Source organism: Pocillopora verrucosa, chromosome 4, assembly GCF_036669915.1.
Source record: "Pocillopora verrucosa isolate sample1 chromosome 4, ASM3666991v2, whole genome shotgun sequence".
Lineage (NCBI taxonomy): Eukaryota > Metazoa > Cnidaria > Anthozoa > Scleractinia > Pocilloporidae > Pocillopora > Pocillopora verrucosa.
Genome location: NC_089315.1, coordinates 628503 through 649676, shown reverse-complemented (window position 1 = coordinate 649676; position 21174 = coordinate 628503). Strand labels below are relative to the sequence as shown.

General features: G+C 35.4%; 2 protein-coding genes and 1 pseudogene across 2 annotated transcripts; 1 reads left to right on the top strand and 2 right to left on the bottom strand.

Annotated features, from left to right (window-relative positions):
- Positions 1 to 187: 187 nt before the first annotated feature.
- Positions 188 to 1755, top strand: LOC136280130 (uncharacterized). Its single transcript, XM_066164818.1, has 2 exons — positions 188 to 845; positions 1673 to 1755. The coding sequence occupies exons 1-2, from the start codon at positions 188 to 190 to the stop codon at positions 1753 to 1755; spliced, it is 741 nt and encodes a 246-aa protein (XP_066020915.1).
- A 2246-nt stretch (positions 1756 to 4001) lies between these two features.
- On the bottom strand, positions 4002 to 5493 carry LOC136280129 (uncharacterized; annotated as a pseudogene).
- Positions 5494 to 12737: 7244 nt separating this feature from the next.
- LOC136276768 (aminopyrimidine aminohydrolase-like) lies at positions 12738 to 13526 on the bottom strand. Its single transcript, XM_066164817.1, has one exon. The coding sequence runs from the start codon at positions 13524 to 13526 to the stop codon at positions 12738 to 12740; it is 789 nt and encodes a 262-aa protein (XP_066020914.1).
- Positions 13527 to 21174: the final 7648 nt, after the last annotated feature.

Below are 21174 nucleotides of genomic sequence, written 5' to 3'. Positions count from 1 at the left end.
CCCTCATGATATCCTCTGCTCTAAGTTGAAAACACTTGATATAAATCCATACGTGACCAATTGGATTATTAGTTTTTTACAGAACAGGAAACAAAGAGTTGTTGTTGATGCCATTGTCACGGACTATGTAAATATCAATAGAGGTGTCCCTCAGGGGACAGTTTTAGGCCCTATACTATTTTCTATTATGGTCAATGATATTAAGGCCATTCTACCAAATCAGAATTTACTTGTGAAATATGCTGATGATTTAACATTAAGTATTCCAGTAAAATCGCTGGCTAATAACGGCAATTTAGCAGCTGAGGAGGTCCGATCGATCGTCGCATGGACATCTGCTAATCGTATGCAACTAAACTTCAAGAAAACGTGGGAGATGCTTCTTAGAGGCAAATCCACTAAGGCCTTACCTGCTCCTCTGGTTTCTATAGAGCGTAAACCATGTCTGAAGTTGTTGGGTGTAACTTTTCAATCTGATCCGTGTAACTGGGACTTACATTTTGATAATATTATATCGAAAGCCAGTAGTCGTCTGTACATCTTACGTGTTTGTAAATTCTATGGACTGCCGCTGGATCATCTTCATCTTCTCTTTATCAGTCTTATTCTACCTATATTTACATATGCTGTAGAAGTATGGGGCTGCGCGTATTATCATAAGTATCTGAGTCGCATAGACAGGCTGTTCAAGAGAGCTTTTAAGCTTGGCTACTGTAAAGAGCTTTTTTCGATTGAAAATATTATTATTCTAAAAGATAAGAAGTTGTGGGCCAAGATCACCGACAGCGATTTTCCAACAGCTTTAGATGACCTTTTGCCACCAGAGCGAACAATGGATACGCTACGTAAGAGGCGCCATAATTATATTCTCCCGCTTGTCAGAACTGAACGTTTCAAAAGGACCTTTATTAATAGATGTTTGTTCTCTTATTAGTTATTCAGTTAGTAATTTAGTTAGTTTATTAGTTTTATACTTGCTGATTTCATATCATTGTAACTAAACACGTTTGTTGTTTAGAGTGCTTAATAAAGACTTATTATTATTATTAGAACCAAGCATCTGAGCAGTTTGAAATATAAGGTCTCAGAGTTTGATACATTATTCCTTGTTTTACTTCTTTATTTAAATAAAATAAAAGCAGTCAAAGCCTGCATATGGCTAGTGCTGTGTAAAGCGGGTTAAAATGAATAAATTTTCATGTAATTAATAGAATTTCTTATTTCAACCAACTGAAGAATGCCATTGAAGCTGTTAGCACTAATATGCACTTTTTGTTGGAGTAGGATTCCTGTTTTGAATCGTCAGAGAAATGTGCAACGTACAACTTTGTAAACAGTATTTATTTCCAACAATATAATAACGTTTTGAAATGGGTATAACATTTACAAATAAAACGATAAAAACAAGGTTTCAGTCGCATTGTTAAAGTCATTGTTCTTAATTAATCCAACAATGTCATAACGTTATAAAGACAAGAACTCATGATTATAGATAAATCAAAGAAGAAAATGTGAAATTACGCGTGAGGAATGATTAATAAGCATCTTTTTGGGGCCACATTTTAAAAATAACATTTGAAGAGTTATTCTTCAATTAACTAATAAATAAAAATAAAAATACTTCAATTGCGAGGATCACTTTCATTCACATAATCATTTCTACTGCTAACAGATTTACCATCAATGCTTACATTACTAGAGGAAGATTACCAGCTAGAATACAGTGAAAGTTACACTGGTGATGTCCATGGTTAACCTACCATTGAGGGATATCAATACTGTATAGGCCTGAAAAGAGCTTTTGAATGTCGAATACATGGCAGGGAAAGTTAATCAAAGGCTTGGCCTACTTAGACGCATTAAGCATTTGTTACCGTTTAAGGCGCGCATCCTTTTTTATAAAAGCCTTGTTATGCCCTTATTCGAGTATGCTGATTTAGTTTGGGGAGACAAACATAATGTAACTTTAATGTCTAGTTTGCAAGTGCTTCAAAATAAGGCGGCTAAAATAATATTAGATCGACCACTGTATTCCTCTGCGTCTGATGCGTTAACTACACTGAAGTGGTTAACACTAGAAAAAAGGCGCTTCCAGCGCCGATGCGTACATGTATGTAAATGTCTTAATGGTCTCACGCATCACGAACTAACATTAGTCACTCAGCAAGAACAGCATAGTTACAACACAAGAAATAAAGCAAACCTCAAAATTCCATCCGTTAAAAGAAACTGGGGCAAACAAAGAACTGGCTATCATGCTGTAAGTGATTTTAACTCGCTAGACAAAACTATACGAGCCTCTGATAATGTAAATGTTTTGAAGCGTCAGATTTTAAATTCATTGATTTAAGTTTTGTATTACACATAAGATACATTAGTTTTTAGTAGCATCTTTTAGCATTTTTATTCATTGTAAATTTTTAATTTTTAATTTTCGAGGTCCTTTTTGTAAACCACTTTTTAGTGAAAAAGTTTCCTCATTAAAGATTGTCATTATTATTATTATTATTATTATTGTTATCTGAACGATATAGGGTATTTATTTTAACAGTTGGATGTACTGCTGTGGGTACTAGTTACTGTGCTGATAATGGCCATTTGAAAGTGTTTGACTCACATCCTAGAGATTTTTATGGTAAAAGTCGCGCTCGAGGGACATGTGTTCTATTAGATATATCATCTACAGACAACTTAGTGCATCACTTTCAAAGTTTATTTGGAGCAACTGATCTGTATGAATTAAAAGGTTTACAAATTACAAAATATGATATGGCAATAATATAAGAGAGGTGTTAAAGAGATCAGGTCAACACAAGTGTTACAAAGACCAGTGTTTTGCAGTAGTTCTTTATTCCATTTCATGTTACTCTATCATTTCACCTTGTAGTTACTGGAACTCAAATACCTTAGATGCAATCATTGAAAATGGATCTCAGCTTAACAATACAATGCAGAGTAAGCACTGTTTAACATCTATTACCCTGCCTAACAGTGTTACAATTTTTGGTACTGACATAAATGCACACGTTAATGAAGTAAGCCACGGAGAAATAAGTAATTTAACTGAAAGCAGAATATCTTTAGAGACCTTGATTTTAAGGAACCACACTGGGAAAACAGGTTTTCAAGTTACCGTATAGCTTGTATTTATCAAAAAAATACAAAAGTAAAGCAATTTTTTTTACTCTTCTGATATATGAAGACGGTCATTCACCTGAAATGAAACACACAAATCACATTCGTGGTGTAAATGATCTAGTACAGGAAATTAATAATATCATTCAAAATAAACAGGAATGTCAGACTATGGAATACAATATACAATTAATTTGCTGTTCATGTAAAATTACTGAAATTAAAAGGAAACGCATCAAGAGAAAACACAGAAAAAAACATGACAGCATGGAACCTGTTTCCAAGAAAAGGTTTCTAGAAGACATTAAAAGAAAATATTCAACTATTGATGCTAGAAAGAAGAAAGAATTATTTTCCCACCCCAATGATAAATTAGTGAAAGCCAGATCGGTTGAATTGTGTATTAACCAGATTAAGAGGAAAATATGAGAAGGCCCTTAATTTATATGTACTGTCTGTAATTGAATACTTTATAAAAATTAGTAATAACATGCATAAACAAGAAGTACCCTTGCCAAACATATTTCAATATTCAACAGTCATTTGATGGAAAACAGTATATATGCAATACATGTCATTCAAAGGTCATAACGGGAAAATTACCATGTCAGGCTGTAGTGAATAATACGTATGTGGATGAAATACCCACGGAACTATCCTCACTAGAAAAACAAGAACAAATACTAATAGCGAATAGTATTTAAGAAGATTGTATATGTATATCTTCACCTTCTATCATATCATTTAAATAAATTTTGATAGATTTCCGATTTTCTTTGTGTGTTTTTATTTTTCCTTGAGGGATATCTTTATCTAAGGAATAAAGAATCATAGTTTGCTTCACAAGAGGCTGAGGAAAATTGAATCTACATTGACTTGTTGTATTCTTTACAATAAGTATGTGAATGTCTATGTACTTGTATAGTATTTACAAGATCAAATAATTTAGGATAATGTACTGGCTTATGACAACTAATTATCTTATCATTATATGCTGTCAATTGTTCATCAATATCTATATGAAACTGAGGTGCTCCTTCACTCCACACGAGCATGTGTATATGAGGTGACTCTCTCTGTTGATATTCTACTCTGTAAAACCAGACTGATATTTTGCCTAATGGTTCAGCAGAGCTCAACAAGAATTTTGTTGGAAACTGATTAACTTGATAGTCAAAATGCCATACGCATGTTACAGGGTCACTTTGAATTAAGCAACACCTATCCTCCCAGTTCAAACCCTCTATTTGTTCATCTGTATATTTTTTATTGTCATCAAACTGACCAAGTGTTCTAAGTATATGAATCCATTCTGTTTCTGCTGACGAGAAAGTACAAAACAGTGTAATATACAGATCCTAGCTGTCTTATCATAGCAAACAAATCTCTCTTAGCTTTTTCAAGGTATGGAGGTGAACCTCTCAATGCATTTAAAAGCTTATATCCCTCATCATGACAAAATCTGTCTAAGGCCCCCTGCTGCTTTAATTGCTCTGCTTTGACATTCCTACTATTTCCTTTGCATTTTCTAGGAGCAATATGTGACTCTCCTAGAAGGATTTTCATTTGTGACTTTTTTGTTTTAAAGAAAATATTTTCTACACACATTGCAGCACGTCTATCAGATCGTCTAAGTTCTGATTTACAAATATCGCTGAAGTTAACATTGACTTTTCGGTGCCTAGTGTCTGACCTTGATTAACCAAGAAATATACCAAGATATGCTAATTCTTCACAATATTTATCTCTAAAAACACTCAATGGTCTGTTGCCTTCAGCTGGAGCTATGTTTAAAGTATTCTGCCGTTCACTATCTTCTAAAAAGTCAGTTGCTGTTAACATAGTATCAGTTGCACCTACAGGTATTTCTGTTTCACCTTCACTTAAGTCATTGTTGTCTAATATTTCAGAACTGCTATTGCTGTGAGCATTTTTATCACCTGATTCTGCTTGTGAACAGTCATTGTTTGAATTTCATCTTAAGCAATTTATATTGTACTTATCAACCCAGTCTTTATCAAAGACTATACCTTCATCTCTATGTAAACTGCTATAAGTAATCAACCATTTTGCTCCTTGAACAACTTTATGTGGTCTGACATTTAATGACAATGCTGAACTTTTTTGCTGTAGCTTTCTTTTCAAAATAATTTTGATTGTTGTAGTTTGGCATGGTACCTGTGGTAACATAGTAAGTGTATAAGTTGCATCAACTGGTACATTAACAATATTTCCATGTATCTTAAGTTGTCTTCCTCTAGGTGCATGTATTAATTTCTAAAATGCAATTCTTGGTGCTAGTAATCTACACTCTAATTAACTAAGGTAAAAAAAATATGGTTTCTCTGGAAATATCATACCATTAGCGACTGCACATGGTGGCATCTTTTTCTTAATCAAATGATGCTGACGTGTCCTACAAATCCACTCTTTGTTATCAACACTTGTTTTATTACACAGATAAATTTTAATGTCGGGATTGGACCTGTCAAAGTTTGTCAACATTTAGTACACCATATCTATACCACAACTGGTCGCAGCAAGTGCATATCTACAGTGGCCCTCGACTCACTATTTAATTAATAACTCAATAGAAATATTTGAAGCACCATAATTTCTTTGGTATTCATTACGTTTTGCTTTTTTCTCTGGTGTACTTGAAGTTTTATTATAATTTCTTTAGTATTCATTACGTTTTGCTTTTTTCTCTGGTATTCTTGAAGTTTTTCAGTCTATAATTTCTGTGGTAGTCACTACATTTTGCTTTTTTCTGTGGAGATGTTTGAGTTGTTCTATAATTTCTTTGATATTTATTTTGTTTTGCTTTTTTTGGGGTGATTGCGTACAAATTCTATATTGTTTCCTGTATTCAGCTTTTTGTTGCCTTTTGTATTTACAATTATTTAATTGAAAATTTTTTGATACTTTTTTTCGACTAGAAAGTGTACAAGCATTGCTGTCAATTGAATTACTAGGTGTTTCACAGTCAGGTTGAACTGATTTGGAGTACACAAAGCTGTGGATGATGAAACATGATACATTTCATCTATATGTCCTAAATAGATTGTTTTTGAGTTTTCTAACAAATCAGGATGCACAGGTTCAACTTATGTCAATTTTCTTAAGTTTTCACTTAATTATATAATTTGAATGTTTAGAATCATTGCATCAGAAACTGCTTTTATTATAATGTTATCTGCTCAGGTACGTTGTATAGACATATCAGATAAATACTGTAACAAAGTCACATCAACTACTTTTTCTATGAATCGTTCAGGATTGTCTGTCAAATAACCAAGTCCTATGGCTCTGATTTCTACATGATGACTTGACTCACCATCATAACTGGTGTGATATTGATTTAAATAAACAATCACCTCCACCGTAAACATCTAATGGTCTTAATCCATCTCTTAACATTCCACAGTGCAATATAAAATTAGGGTTACTAAAGGAAATGTTTTCAGTAGTAATAGCTATCATGGGACCAGGATTTAATTCAACATCACCATGCAGACATTAATATTCTTTGTGTATAGATACATATGTAGCTGCTGATTTTATAGTTTTCTTATAATAGAAACTATAGAAACTGTCTTGTCTTTGTTCCATTTAAGCTTAAAATTTCTAGCAATGTGATGTAAAGCAGAAGAAAAAGGTAATGTTTTTCTTAGCATTTTTTGGCATTTGGTTCTTATGGGTATACTATTTAGTGAATGTAACATTATTTTCAATGGTATTCGATCTTGATGGTTCTCTATCTCTTACTCTTCGATTTTGAACTTTTGAACACAATCGGGAATGTTAATGGTTTCCAACATATTTCAGTAAATTTATCTGAGACACTGACAGTTCTTTATCTGAAGATGCATTGCAATCAATGGACACTTGATTATATATAGAACCAGGTACAACTTTCATTAATGCATTTATTGAAAAACACAGTTGTTTATATTGTTTGCACAAATAATCTGGCGTTCTAGAGTCAATTTTGGCAAAATTCACAAGGTTATGGCATAGTAAGTAAATTTTGTTCCCCACTGCTGGGTTTGTTTGCCTCCCGAAGGAGTTATCTTGTCCCATTCCTTGGTTTGTTTGCCTCCCGAAGGAGTTGTATTGTCCCATTGCTAGGTTTGTTCGCCTCCAGAAGGAGTTGTATTGCTCCATTGCTGGGTTTGTTCGCCTCCAGAACGAGTTGTATTGCCCCATTACCGGGTTTGTTCGCCTCTAGAAGGAGTTGTATTGCCCCATTGCTGGGTTTGTTCGCCTCCAGAAGGAGTTGTATTGTCCCATTGCTGGGTTTGTTCGCCTCCAGAAGGAGTTGTATATATCGTCCCATTGCTGGGTTTGTTTGCCTCCCGAAGGAGTTGTATTGTCCCATTGCTGGGTTTGTTCGCCTCTAGAAGGAGTTGTATTGTCCCATAGCTGGGTTTATTCGCCTCCAGAAGGAGTTGTATTTCCCCATTGCTGGGTTTGTTTGCCTCCCGAAGGAGTTGTATTTCCCCATTGCTGGGTTTGTTTGCCACCCGAAGGAGTTGTCATGTCCCATTGCCGGGTTTGTTTGACTCCCGAAGGAGTTGATTTGCCCCATTACTGGCTTTTTTTGACTCCCGTAAAACATGTCTCGATTTAGTTTTTTTACTTTGCTTTAAAACTAAGAGAGAGAAAGAACAGCTTCACTTACATGAAACATGGCCAGTAGGTTATTCTTGACTTCTTGGGAATGTTGAAGACAAAAGTATGTCAGAACATTGACTACAGGAGGGGGGTCATGACAAACGTATCACCAACCCCTCCCCTGGGGAATCACTAACTGTGTATTCTTTGAGTGCAGCAGACAGCAACTTAGGAATAAAAACCTGGTGGAAATGAGACCTGCAGCAAAAAAAAATTGTATTTTAATATTCACTTCATAAACAATAGATTATCAATAGAGACTGATGTGCATGAAGTTCACAGACAAATAACTACAAAGAACATTTATTACCTTATTACAACTTCACCTTGGTTGTAATGTATACAAACCAGTTTAGACATAAGCTTAAACAGTTCAATGGGTATTCACATGTGCTGAGACGTGAATGCACGCCAAGAGTTGTTAAAATAATGACTAAAACTCAATAAAGGAGTTGCAGTGTCTTTGACAAGCATAATAATCTCAGGAAGCTCCGACTCTTACAATTATGGCCTACAAAGAATTAGTAAAGTATTTCTATGCATGGTGCCATGACCTATATGCTAGGATTCTCTCCATAAACAGAGGAAAATCTTTTACACATACCCAATATGAGCTACACCCGGTCCAAATGAGGAGCAGACACTGCACACATACATCAACCTCACTACGGCTAACTCTGACAAATAAAAAAATCAACAACAACAACAACAGTTGCTATTGATACAAATACCGAAAATGAACTCAATAATCATAGTTTATAGTTGTTTGTTTTAACAAGCTAATAAATAAAAGCAATAATTAACTGTGATCATGTCTACCTTGTATAATGGGAAAATGTACATGTAGGTGCTATTGCATTTTTCAATAGCTTTGAATTATTTTGGAGCTACATGAAACACCTTATGAAGCCAAACTGCCCTCAAGCCATTCTTACACTGACAAGAAATATGTTACACTGCATGCATACAAACATACAGGTAGCTTACAATTTACCACTGCAATGGACTGTAATATCCATCAATCTTTGAACATCAGGAAATAACATCCACTTATAAAGACCCTCACTTAGAGACATAGTTATACCAGCGGCTGTAATGAAAATATAATTATTCATGATATAAAAAAAAGATGAAAGAAGTGTGTTTTCGTCACAAGTATGGACCTTTGCATAAGTCTTTTCTCATGCAATTTGATGGGCAAAGAGTAAACACATTTTAAGGGTGTAAATATTCAGCACTCAAAGAGCACTGCATAGAAATAAAAAAAATCAAATTATGATATTTAATAAGTGCATGATGCCGGATAATTTTAATTTATTTCACTTATAATTTACTGGAAAGTGGTCCTAAGAAAGTTCTTGCTTATTTCAAAATTAAAAATTGCAATATAATATGTGGTTATTTCTTATAAATATCCATATGATTTGCATACCTACACTGCATTTGAAGACACCGAAGTAAGATTCTTGAAGAGTTTACCTTTGTTACAATTAAATAATCTTAAAAAAAGAAAAGAAAGAAAAGAAAAAATAAAATAGAAATTAAAAAATTAAAAAGAAAAAATGGAAGAAAAAAAACCCTACAGATACAGAGAGTCTGAGTCTTCTGATCAATATAAGCTGATACTGTAATAGAACGATGCAATTTGCTCAGCTCAGGAAGTGGATGAAAGCAGAGATGCCATTAAAAGACAAGCCATGGCTTTCATAACCTTAAAATCAAATTATCTGAACACTATTGGTATTACCTGACAAACGAGTGGCGCTCGGGCAGTAGGGTTATATAATTATCAACAAATCTGCACACAACTTCAATGACCAGCAAGCGCTTGAGTGAAACGTTCTAAGGCCAGAGTTCCTTTTACAAGCTGGTGTTGTAATATTGTTATTAGAAGCGGATCTCGTGTTATAATTAACCAATTAGCAGGTGTTTGGTCTTCTTTGTGTTTGGTATCATCCTGTTCAATTTAAACCAACTGTTGGCCTTGTCTAGACTATTATTAAGAGTGTTTTGAATATCTGTACAATTGGTTCCGCTCGACCAGATCGTTGTATCATCGGCATATATGTCGACTTCAGTGTTCTTTAACAGGAGGGGTAGATCATTCATATAGATAGAAAACAGAAGCGGACCTAAAATGGAACCTTGTGGTACCCCGACTTCAAGATTTAAAGGGCTAGACAACACACCGGAGACGGATACAACTTGTGTGCGGCCTGTTAAGTAAGATCTGAACCAGTCTAGTGTGTTTGTTGCAGTGTGGTATTTATCAAGTTTAGCAAGTAAAATGTCATGGTTGACTAAGTCGAAGGCCTTGCTTAGGTCTAAAAAGACAGTACCAACGAGTTCACTGTTGTCCATGGCTTTCAACCAGTTGTCGGTAATATTAAGCAGAGCAGTTTCACATGAGTGATATGGGCGGTAAGCGGACTGGTTACTGTATAGTAGATTGTTCGAAGTTAGATACCGTAAGTAGGCGGATGCTATCTGTCTTTCTAGCGGTTTAGAGAGTATAGGTAGAACAGATATGGGACGGTAATTGCCTCTCTCTTGTATCGAGTCTTAATTATGGAGTGGTAGTACTTTAGCTATCTTAAAGGCATCAGGAAAAACGCCATTACTGATGCTAGCATTGTAAATAAGCGCGAGGCTTGAAGATATTACTGGGAGAGCTTCTTTCAGCACACGGACACTGATACCATCTAGACCTGTTGCTTTGTTTGAAGGAATTTTGCTCAGGTCTGCTTCAACAATTTCCTTGGTAATAGGTGGGATACAAAATTTATCTTGTGAAGAGGGCGGTATATGACTGTTAACAAAGTCCTGTAAGAGGATATCAAGCTCAGATTGAGAGGTTGCCAAGTTTCCATAATCAGGTAACACAGTTGTTGCATTTATCGAGGTGAAGTATTCATTAAATGCGTCAGCTATTTTGGCTGGATCCGTGACGTGTTCACCATTAATTGTATATTATGTACGTCTTTCTATGTTTACTTACTTTTTCTGTTGCAGTTATCTCCTAATCTTCGCTACTAAACGTTATTACGACCGAAATTTCTAAGTACAGTTTTACAATTTACTTTTATTACCAGTTTGCAGTGAAGGTCCTGCTAGATTTTTCTTGGTTGGGTATCAAAGATCTTGTGCTCTATCAGAGCACAATTACATGTGTGTACAAGTAAAAATATGAATTATGCAACCTGTTCAGTTTGTCTGACCTCACTTTGTACAGGATCCATTTGACTTTCAGCGGCATTTGATAAGTTGGTGGAGCACTCATCATCAGCAGAAAATTGGGGGCAAATAAGAAAGGAGCTAGATGAGAGAGGAGTAAGACTAACATTGAACATTGAGGCTAATTCTTGTAGTGTACATACAGTAAATGTTGTAACTTAATTTAAGTGAATTAAGTTCAAATCAGACCAAGATTAGTGTGATTTGTAATTTAAGCTGCAAAATACTGTTGATATATATGAGTCAACATCAAATTTTATAGTCAGTCTTTTCTTGTGATAGGGTGATAAAGTGCTTGACGACATTACTAAGAATTTCCAACAAATCACATTAAGGTGCAAAAACTGGTTTTCCTATAGGTCTTATTGTCTGTGGGACCACAGGTTTTGATCTGCAGAATTTTCCAGAACTCTACGTGAGGTCTCTCATCAGTGTAGAGTTCTGGAAAAATTCTCACACGTTAAGTAAGCTAATAGTAGTATAGTAGAAAATGAACTACTGTATGTGACCTTACAGTGTATATGTGGCACAACTTGGTCCTGTCCTGGCTACCAAAATGTTACTGTTGATTATCTGAATTTGTCAGGTATTGAATATTATGATATGTCTGACAAGCTCTTTTGCTTTCTTGTTCATGCTCTGTTTTACCCGTTAATCTAGCATCAAGAATGTGTACAAATAATGTAACTTATGATGATTCAGTTCAAAAATTATGTTCTGTGGTCTCTTTTAAGGTGGTTGAACTTTCGTTCTATGATGTACTTCTGGACTTTGTACTATAAGCTGCATTTTATGACTTAGCCACCCCTCCCTACACAGCAGCCACTGCTGTTCAAAACAGGTGGTTGTCGGCTCGCATCAAGGAAACTGTAAGTGATAATAAAAACTCAGGCTTGTCTGTATTCATGCATTTTTAACGAAGTGTGAGCTAGGTTTGCATTATACATTAACAATAATTTCAAGGCCACATTTTGATTTCTGTTGACCCTGAGAGGGAGGGGATAGGTAAGAAAAAGCTTCTTTCCCCCGAGGAGTATGAAGTTTTTGTTTCCAGAAAAAAAAAAAAGAATATACGTTATACTGTAGTTGCAATTCCACTGAGCAAAACAGCTCAAGGGAATGAAACTGCGGACAAAGAGCCACACCGCTGTGTGAAAGTACTTCTTAAATTAACTTTCTTGTGACATTTTGAGTGTCTGCAAATAATGTTAGGACACATTCAACTGCTGTTTTAAATTTTTATTTGCCTTTTACCATTTTATAATTGTCATCTGAACATGCTATTATTTCCATTACAGTATTGTATATTCTACATTGTTGATGTTATCTTGATGTTGACAGGCCCTTACTACAGCCATCTGGGGAGTTTAAAAAAAAAAAACTAAAACTCAAGTAACAAAAAGGTTTGGTATGTTTACAAGGCCTTGAAGTCATGTTCAAGTCGATGCTAAATAATCAGGAATTATTGCCGGTGAAAAAGGGCCAGCTGGTTCTAGTGTAAGAGTATGGGTACCTACCCCCTCTTTCGTCTCCGTCCTAATTTCAACCTACATGTTCCTATACGATAAAAAAGGAGTAATTTTTGTAGTTAGACAAATTTCCTTGTTAGTTCTATTTCAGAGGTATCATCTGAAGCAGCACAGACACACTAATTCCAACCACAAACAACAAAATTAATATCTTTTTACAAGTTACTCCTGGAAGGACGAGTAGTAAAACAGGGTTTGATCGCAGGCACTGCGGAAGAAATTCACTTCGTTAACCAAACCTTCTTGGAAAATGGAAAGGCACTTCTGCCGTTCCTCAGGCCCTACTTGGTCAAAGAAGTGATCTACGAACTTCTCCAGGTGGCTTTTGTGGCCCGGGCTTGGCTTGTTGTCTTCAAACCAGACGTAATATGGGTTGTTCTTGTTGACTGAAGCGATGAGTTGGTCGGCAATCCAGGGCCATAGCATGGTACATGGTAACATGGCAATACACAGGTACTTGGGATCGTTTTGGCTCAAGGCGCTCTCATATCCCACGTACGTTGCTGCTGCCGGCCCCATAACCACGCTGTCTGTATTTTGGAGCCGCCATGTTTGTACAAAATACTGGTTGTAGCTTTTATAACTCTCTGATTGGGCCCTGTAAAGTAAAGCGAATTCAGGTTTGCCAACTTCTTGCATCTTCTCAGCAGCTCGTTCGTAAGAATCCACTGCCTTGAAGCAATAGGCAGCATCCTGCACCGTGTAGCCGCCAAAGACATTGGGGTCAAGTGTTCCTTTAACCATGCCCTGGATATACTCGGATTCCTTGGCCAGATTACAGATGATCTTACTCTTTGGATCGTTGAACAAGGCGCTGCTGAAAGATCCTTGTTTGAGAGAGGGTATTTGTGAAGAGGGTGTTACATCCGGTGAAAAGGAACTCAGATGAAATGTGACCTTCCGCGCTGTCTGGAGATTTTTTCTGGTTTCTTGGAAGGAATAAGAATTCATTCAGATTTCTAACGCATTTCCAGCGAAATGAGTATCAATACAATAATACAATACAATTTATTTTATGTCGGTAACGTAGGGGGTGGTTACCCAATCCCCCGAGCCTAATGGCTCATGTTGAAAACGCTCGACAATCAGCCTGATTGATTGTAAACCTGAGTATCAGGGTCAGAGCAGGAGAGGAGAGGAGGAGATTGCTTTTCATTACTTAGCGGATAGCTTTCTCGTCTCGAAGTACAGCAAAACACGATCGAAATAGAAAGGGGGGGGCTGAGGAAGACAGATTAGCCATTTACTGTAATGTAGACTTCAATTAAAACTTCGATGCAGATCAAAGAACACTGACCGGTCTACAACACACCTTAACGATGTTTACAAAACCTGGGAAATTAAGGCCGGCATCTTGCTTTCTCTGCCGATACTGTAATATAAGTATTAAAATTAAAAATGAACTATCAATTTGCTCTTTTATATGTGCAAAAGAGCTGGAAAAAGAGGAGGGGGCCATTTAAGACAGCGGCAAAATAAGAAAAATAACATTTTTGATAAAAAAAAAATCGACTGACCTTTAGCGTCACCCATCATAGAATCTGAAAACATCAACGATGATAACAACTGAAAGAGAGCACACTGGAATTAGCTAAAGAGAGAACACTATCTCAAAATTAACCTTATAGTACTTCATTGAGGGTAGCGGAATAGCGAACACTCGTTTACAATGTTTGCCAGCTCCATGCTTGATCATCAATTCATCAATAGGCATTTAAAATCGATACTATTATCCAAACTTAGACCATGTAGTTGAGGACATGCACCCTTTTATTTAGACTAAATATGCGTATATCTCTGCAAGTCAGAACACTTTTCATTTTATCTTTGTTCAGTTACCCCGAAATGATTATTGGAAACAGGCCAAAATTACGTGAAGACTTGAGTCATGTTGGTTTCAAGTCGCCACATGATTTTCTAGAAAAAAAAACAAACATCTCAAAAGAAAACGGGTTATAGTTTATCGGATCATCCGATAAACTATAACCCGTTTTCTTTTATACATATCTATCTTCATCGAGAACCTTCAGGAGTTAAGCTCTAATAATAAGGAATTTTTCGAACAAAAACAAAGTGCCCTTGTGCACTAAGTATCTGTCTCTGGTGGACAAAAAGGTAAATCTTTGTCCGTTTACCTTGCGCTGCTCGAAATTCCATATGCGACCGAGCTAATGAAATAGAGAGCCGTAAGCAGTTTACAAATGCTACATTCCCTACTCCTCGAACTAGATACGGTGATGGACGAGGAATAAACTTAAATACCACTCACGCAAAGATATTGGATCTCGGATTAAGACATGAAGGTTTTAAATCAAAACGGAAGTGATTCCTTAATAGGTCTCCTCATTCAGTCTAAAAATGATATAGTGCGCTAACTGGGGTAAAATATTTCTCGAAAAAGAATTTCCACTTGGAAAAATGCAAAAAACGATTTCAAAACGAACGGAAAGGCATTTCGCCTCGAAATCAGAGACGCTTCACGAAACCAAATGAGATCCTTCAAAAAGAAATTTGCCATAAATTCGGAATGAAATAATCCGCTGCTATTCAGAGAAAATTCTCTTGTCTCCTATCATTGGTAAGTCCTCCTTAGAAGTACTTAGCTACAAAGAAAAAGACGCCATTGTTGACTTTTGTATTGCTTCGATTTGTAGTTTGAGTGCATGTGATGTACCCTCTGTATAACTGACTCCTAAAAAATTGTACCTCCTTTTTTGCGCTATATGACTTATATTCCTGTTTGCCGTGTTTTATTCTTACTGTGAGCCTTTCCTCGTTAGAGTTTGTGCTCTGTTGTTTGAACTTTGATTATAAATGCTCTTGTGGTTTTTCTGATTAGTTATTAAGCAAAGTTCATAGCATTGGTTCGATTGTTTTATTTGCGTCAAGTGCAGAGACAAGTTTTCTCAAGAGGAAAAGATAAACTAACGGAGTGGATCTCACGTTATCTTTTAAGCCAGAAGACCTGAATCACAGTAAAGGTTCCCTTCAGTGACTGCAGTGAGAAACATTTTCTTTAACCATTAGTAACTAAAGCTTATTTTACGAAGTTGTTTTGAAATGACTGAGGTAAAAACCCTTCTCACAAGGCGAATCGAAAGATATTTTGATGTTTCCTGATTAAAATTGCCTAAATTGAACAAAAAAACACTTTCGCACGCCGAAATTCATTTCATAAAATCATCTTTTAAAATCATAGAGAGCGTCTACTTTGTTTGATGAAAGTCGCCATTGGTAGAGCCGTTTTGACTCTCCCATAGAGATAATCACCTCCATACCGACAACAGCACGTCGATCGAAACTTTTCGGTGGCAAATTTGTGACTTTCTTTTGAAAACGAACAACGTTTTTCAATGCTATGAAGTCGATAACGATGTGCATTGCTTTACAAGGCAAATTTCGATGGTCTTGCCCCACAATGAAAAGATTAAGACACTTCTAGTTTTAAGTTCTATAAAGAAAATTTATGCGAGACAATGTTATCGAGAGAATGACTGTAGGAGGCAATCTTGGCTGCTTTAAGTTAAACTGAAGTTGATAACGATCCTAACCAACGCAGTGTATCGCTCAACCATTCTACCGAGTTTAGTTTTTTTAAGTAATACCTGTGCCGAGGTAAATGTTTGATTACGAACACGAATTGTAAAGAACCGACGCCACGTTATTTTATCGTGATCATTGTACTTTCTAACATTATTTCAAGGAACTCAAAATACGTCAACTAAACAAATGGAAGCGTAACCTTAGCGCAAAGCTCCTCATAAATTATGTTGGTATGTTAACGTTTTCCAAGAAAGTAATTTGACTGCTTAAGGAAACATTCAAACGCGTCTCGAACCGAAAGTAAACATTCTTCTTCGTTATGTATTTTGAGAGCATCTCTTTAGAATAACGACGCCATCGATTTCGCTCACCTAAAATGTTTTAGAGAAGAATGTCGTCAAGTTTCGATTTTTAGAGTTCAGTCTACGGCCTCTGTCCCATAGACTCTAATGGCATGCAGCTAGTGCCTCGCTTGAAGTCGCCTTCTACGCACAAAGAACAAATTTGTGCAGATGCATTCGCTGCATTCGCTTAGTTATTAAGCAAAGTTAATAGCATTGGTTCGATTGTTTTACTCAAGTGCAGAAATAAGTTTTCTTGAGACGGAAAGATAAACTAACGGAGTGGATCTCACCTTAACTTTAGCCGGAAGTCCTGAATAACTAAAAGTTTTCTTTTGGTGACTTCAGTGAGAAACATGTTCTGTAACCAATAGTAACTAAAGCTTATTTTATGAAGTTATTTTTGAAATAACGATAGTCTTCCCTCTCAAAATGAAAAAATTAAGACACTTCTAATTTCAGTACTATGAATAAAATTCATGCGAAACAATATTACCGAGGGAATGACGGTAGGAGGCAATCGTGGCTGTTTTAAGTTAAAATGAACTTGATAACGATCCTAATCAACGCGGTGTATCGCTCAACCATTTTATTATTATTTAATCGTGATCATTGTTGTTTTCAACATTATTACAAGGAACTCAAAATACGCTAACTAAACTGATGGAAGTGTACCTTTAGCGCAAAGTTCCTCATAACTTGTATTAGTATGTTGACGTTTTCCGAGAAAGTAATTTGACTGCTTAAGAAAACATTCAAACGCGTCTCATTCAATATCAATGACGTTCCTCCAGGCTATTGATCTAGTATCATAAATGTAATCGGGTTGTTTCATTCTTTGACAGAATGCTATGAACTCAGAAGTGGTCCTGGGTGTACTTAATCGCTCTCTGTTTGCTGGGCGAGGCATAGAAAATATACGTGTTGAAATTTTCGGTATTTCTGCATTATTCCACTTGGTTAATGACCTTTCGTGAAAACAAATGAACGCAACATACCGTTTCTCCGAAAAAAAAAAAAACTAAACTGATAATTGCTTGCAGTCCTTTTGTTGATGAAGCTGCACGAAAACAGGAAAAGTAACGCCCTACTTATTTTTGGACTGGAGGATTTCGACCACAAATGAACGCAACATACCGCATCTCCGAAAAAAAACTGTAGTTTCCATCCCACTAAGCAAAACAGCCCAGGGAATGAAACTGTGGACAAAGAGCCACCAGCTGTGTGCAAGTACTTCTAAAATGAACTTTCTTGTGACATGCGGAGTGTCTGCAAACTGAATAACACTAAGTCCTTTGTCCCTTAAAGCCGCAAAGTTTTTATGGATCTGTCTTTGTTTGGCATGTACAGAAATCCTGTTAACAAAAAAAAAAAGAATAAAATTAACAATTGTGCCTTTAAACGTTTGAAGTTGCCCTTCAGTAGCATGCTGCTTAAATGGATGATTCAGTCAAGGCCTTGAGCTGATGTCTTTCTTTTTTTTCCCCAATCTCTCGCCGATTTACGTCATGGTCAGGGAATGTAAAAAGATATTCTTCTACGTTTTATATAAAAGCGATGTAAAAATATTCGGTGTGTAGCCAGGCATATATAAAATTTTTTGTAAAAAGAATAAAAAATAGTTGATACTGGCTGAAAAATATATTGTTTTAGACATTTCGGCTGCTACTGCTACCTTCTTCAGCAAAGATAACAATGCAAATGTCTAACGGCGTCCTGCTTTGTATATGTCCACGATGTGTGATAAAACTAAATCTCGAAGAAATTTCTTAAGTGTAACAATAGTCTAACAGTAGTAGCCGAAACGTCTAGAACAATATATTTTTTAGCTAGTGTCAACTTTTTTTTATTCTTTTACGAAAATTTTAAGTGCGATGTAGGTAATACGAATAACTATATATAATGAAGACAGAGAGTTGTCCAAATGTGGCGATGGTAACACAAAATAACACAGAAATCTGCATATGAGTATAGCGAGAACCAAAGATCTGTGCAGTTTGAAATATAAGGTCTCAGAGTTTGATGCATTATTCCTTGTTTTACTTCTTTGTTTAAACAAAATAAAAGCAGCCAAAGCCTGCATAGGGCTAGTGCTGTGTAAAAGTGGGTCAAGATGAATTAATTTTCATGTAATTAATAGAATTTCTCATTTCAACCAACTGAAGAATGCCATTGAAGCTGTTATCAGTAATATGCACTTTTTGTTGGAGTGGGATTCCTGTTTTGAATCGTCAGAAAAATGTGCAATGTGCAACTTTGTAAACAGTATTTATTTCCAACAATATAATAACGTTTTGAAATAGGTATGATAAAAACGATAAAAAACAAGGTTTCAATTCCATTGTTAAAGCACGTGAAATTGGACTTTCACCAGCGTCAACAATACAATAATGTAACAACAAGTGTCAACAATATAATAACGTTATAAAAACAAGATCTTATAATCCAACAATATAACAACGTTTCGAAATGGGTGTAACATTTACACTTAAAACCATAAAAACAAGGTTTCAGTTGCATTGTTAAAGTCAGTGTTCTTAATTAATCCAACAATGTAATAACGTTATAAAAACAAGAACTCATAATCATAGATAAATCAAAGAAGAAACTGTGAAATTACGTGTGTGACATGATTAATAAGAATTTCTTTGGGGCCACATTTTAAAAATAACATTTTAAGTTCTTGTTATTCGATTTCATTAACGGATGTTTTGCAGCTGATAGTTTCTAGAAAATTTTCAATACCATCGCTGAAACAGGTGAAGTTCAACAGTTCACCAATGTCAGTATTTTTCACAACTATAGTGGCAATCAGTTTGGTTTGAACTGCACTTTTAAGTGTTGTTACCTTGCAGTCGTTTCATTTTATTGTTTCTTCATTCGAATTCATTTGAGCAATTTCAGTATTACAAACAAGACATGAAGGTTTTTTGTTAATTTGAACATCTAAGCATTGTCTGGTGATTAAGTTGTCTTTGAATTCTTAGATTTCCAAGTTGACATCAGGTAAGATGGGAATTTCAGTAACGATAGTGTCTTTGTTGGTATTAAGGAACCTTTCATCATCAAACAATCGAATTGTTACATTTTGAAACTTGTAACTATTTCCAGCGTTTACTTTATCGATAATACTTTCCCATAAAACTAGTTTAATAGAGTCAGTACTATCTGCAACTATACACTCAGATTTACAGATTGTTTTTTTGGCCATGCACAACAGAGGTCTTGTTTTCAGATTCCTCCATCACTTTGACTTTTTTGTCAACAGTTTCATAGATATTTAGGCTGAGACATTCTTTAACTTTGTGCAACTGAGATGAGAGTTCTTTGTTAAACGAGAACCTTGTTTCTGGAGGTGTAATTTTGGCATCCTTTGGAATTTTGTATTGTGATTAAGCATCACATGAAAGGCTTGTCGTGGACAAGCGTTTCACTCCTTGTATTTTGCTTGCAGCAAGTTGGTTCTTTTTTTTGGAGAATAGCAAACAATTTTAACTTTTTCATCTTCAGAAGTTTGGATATTACAGTTTAAGTAGTTTGTTGCAGTATTTTTCGCTGTTTTAACTGTTGATAATAAATGTACATATCCTTCAAGTGTTGTTTCTGCAAAACATTCAATTAATGAATGTTTTATTTTTCCGTTGACATAAATATACATATACGAATAAAACTCCATGATTTCGGAACCGTAGCAACAAGACTTCGGTCGTTAATTTCGTGATTGACTTCACGAGCATCAAGAACGAGGACGTACCACAGACATACAAGATACGCTTTGGTGGACTTTTCCAAGATTTCAAGAGTTAACCAAAGACAAAAAACATTAGATTTTTCCTTTAAGAGACAATAGCCTAAACTGCACTTAATTGTAACATTTAGAATACAAAACGTTGAGTTAGTTTCTCAACATTTAGGGATAGAAATTTTACAGCCCAACAATGATTACATGCGCAAGCATTTTTAATAGTGAATCTTTTTTTTGCTGTAATTTTTCATGTACACCCCGAAAGTATATATATATATATATACGCTCAGCTCTAATTTAATCTATTGAGCACCATTTACAGTCCATGACGACTTCCATCTGTTATATATTTATTAGGACTAGGAATTCTCTATGAAACAATTCAGCAACAAATGACAGAAGAAATTACTTTTGTCCAGTAAATACCTGAGTCTGAGTCTTGTTTTGATTTGTTGCTAAAAAGAAAAAAAAACATATATTAGATAATGTTAGTTTATTTGAGTGTAGTGTTAAGAGAAACACTCACCTTTTTTTTGGTAGCCATTGTTGCCAATGTATGATATGTCTAGTAAAACAAACTATGGAAAATATGTTACAACTGAAAACCATAGCTAATGAGTTAACGCATCAATTTCTCTTAAGTCATTTTTAGTGATTTTGGATGACATCTATGCACAGCAATAGCATCATTTTATGAACACAGTTGATAAGGATCTAACTATTAATAAACTTACTATTTATTAACAATTTTACCAAGTCATAAAACTAATTTTAATTAAAGCAATTCAGTAAAGCACAAAATTTGAATGTTTACTTGTTCTTGAGGTAGGGTATTATAGATGTAATCAATGCAAGTATTACTGTCAGTAGTACTACATGTTACTAACTGACTTTAAGCATTGTCTCTTATGAAGAAATTGTAAAGTGGTGTACTCTGTGAATCAGTTTACAGCACTACACAAGTCTCCTA

What these genes read in the sequence shown, in the direction of transcription:
- LOC136276768 (XM_066164817.1), bottom strand. Translation starts at nt 13,526, where the DNA reads ATGAATTCTTATTCCTTCCAAGAAACCAGAAAAAATCTCCAGACAGCG.
- LOC136280130 (XM_066164818.1), top strand. Translation starts at nt 188, where the DNA reads ATGGTCAATGATATTAAGGCCATTCTACCAAATCAGAATTTACTTGTG. An exon ending in GCGAACAATGGATACGCTAC is followed by an intron (nt 846 to 1,672) that starts GTAAGAGGCGCC and finishes TACTGCTAACAG; the next exon opens with ATTTACCATCAATGCTTACA.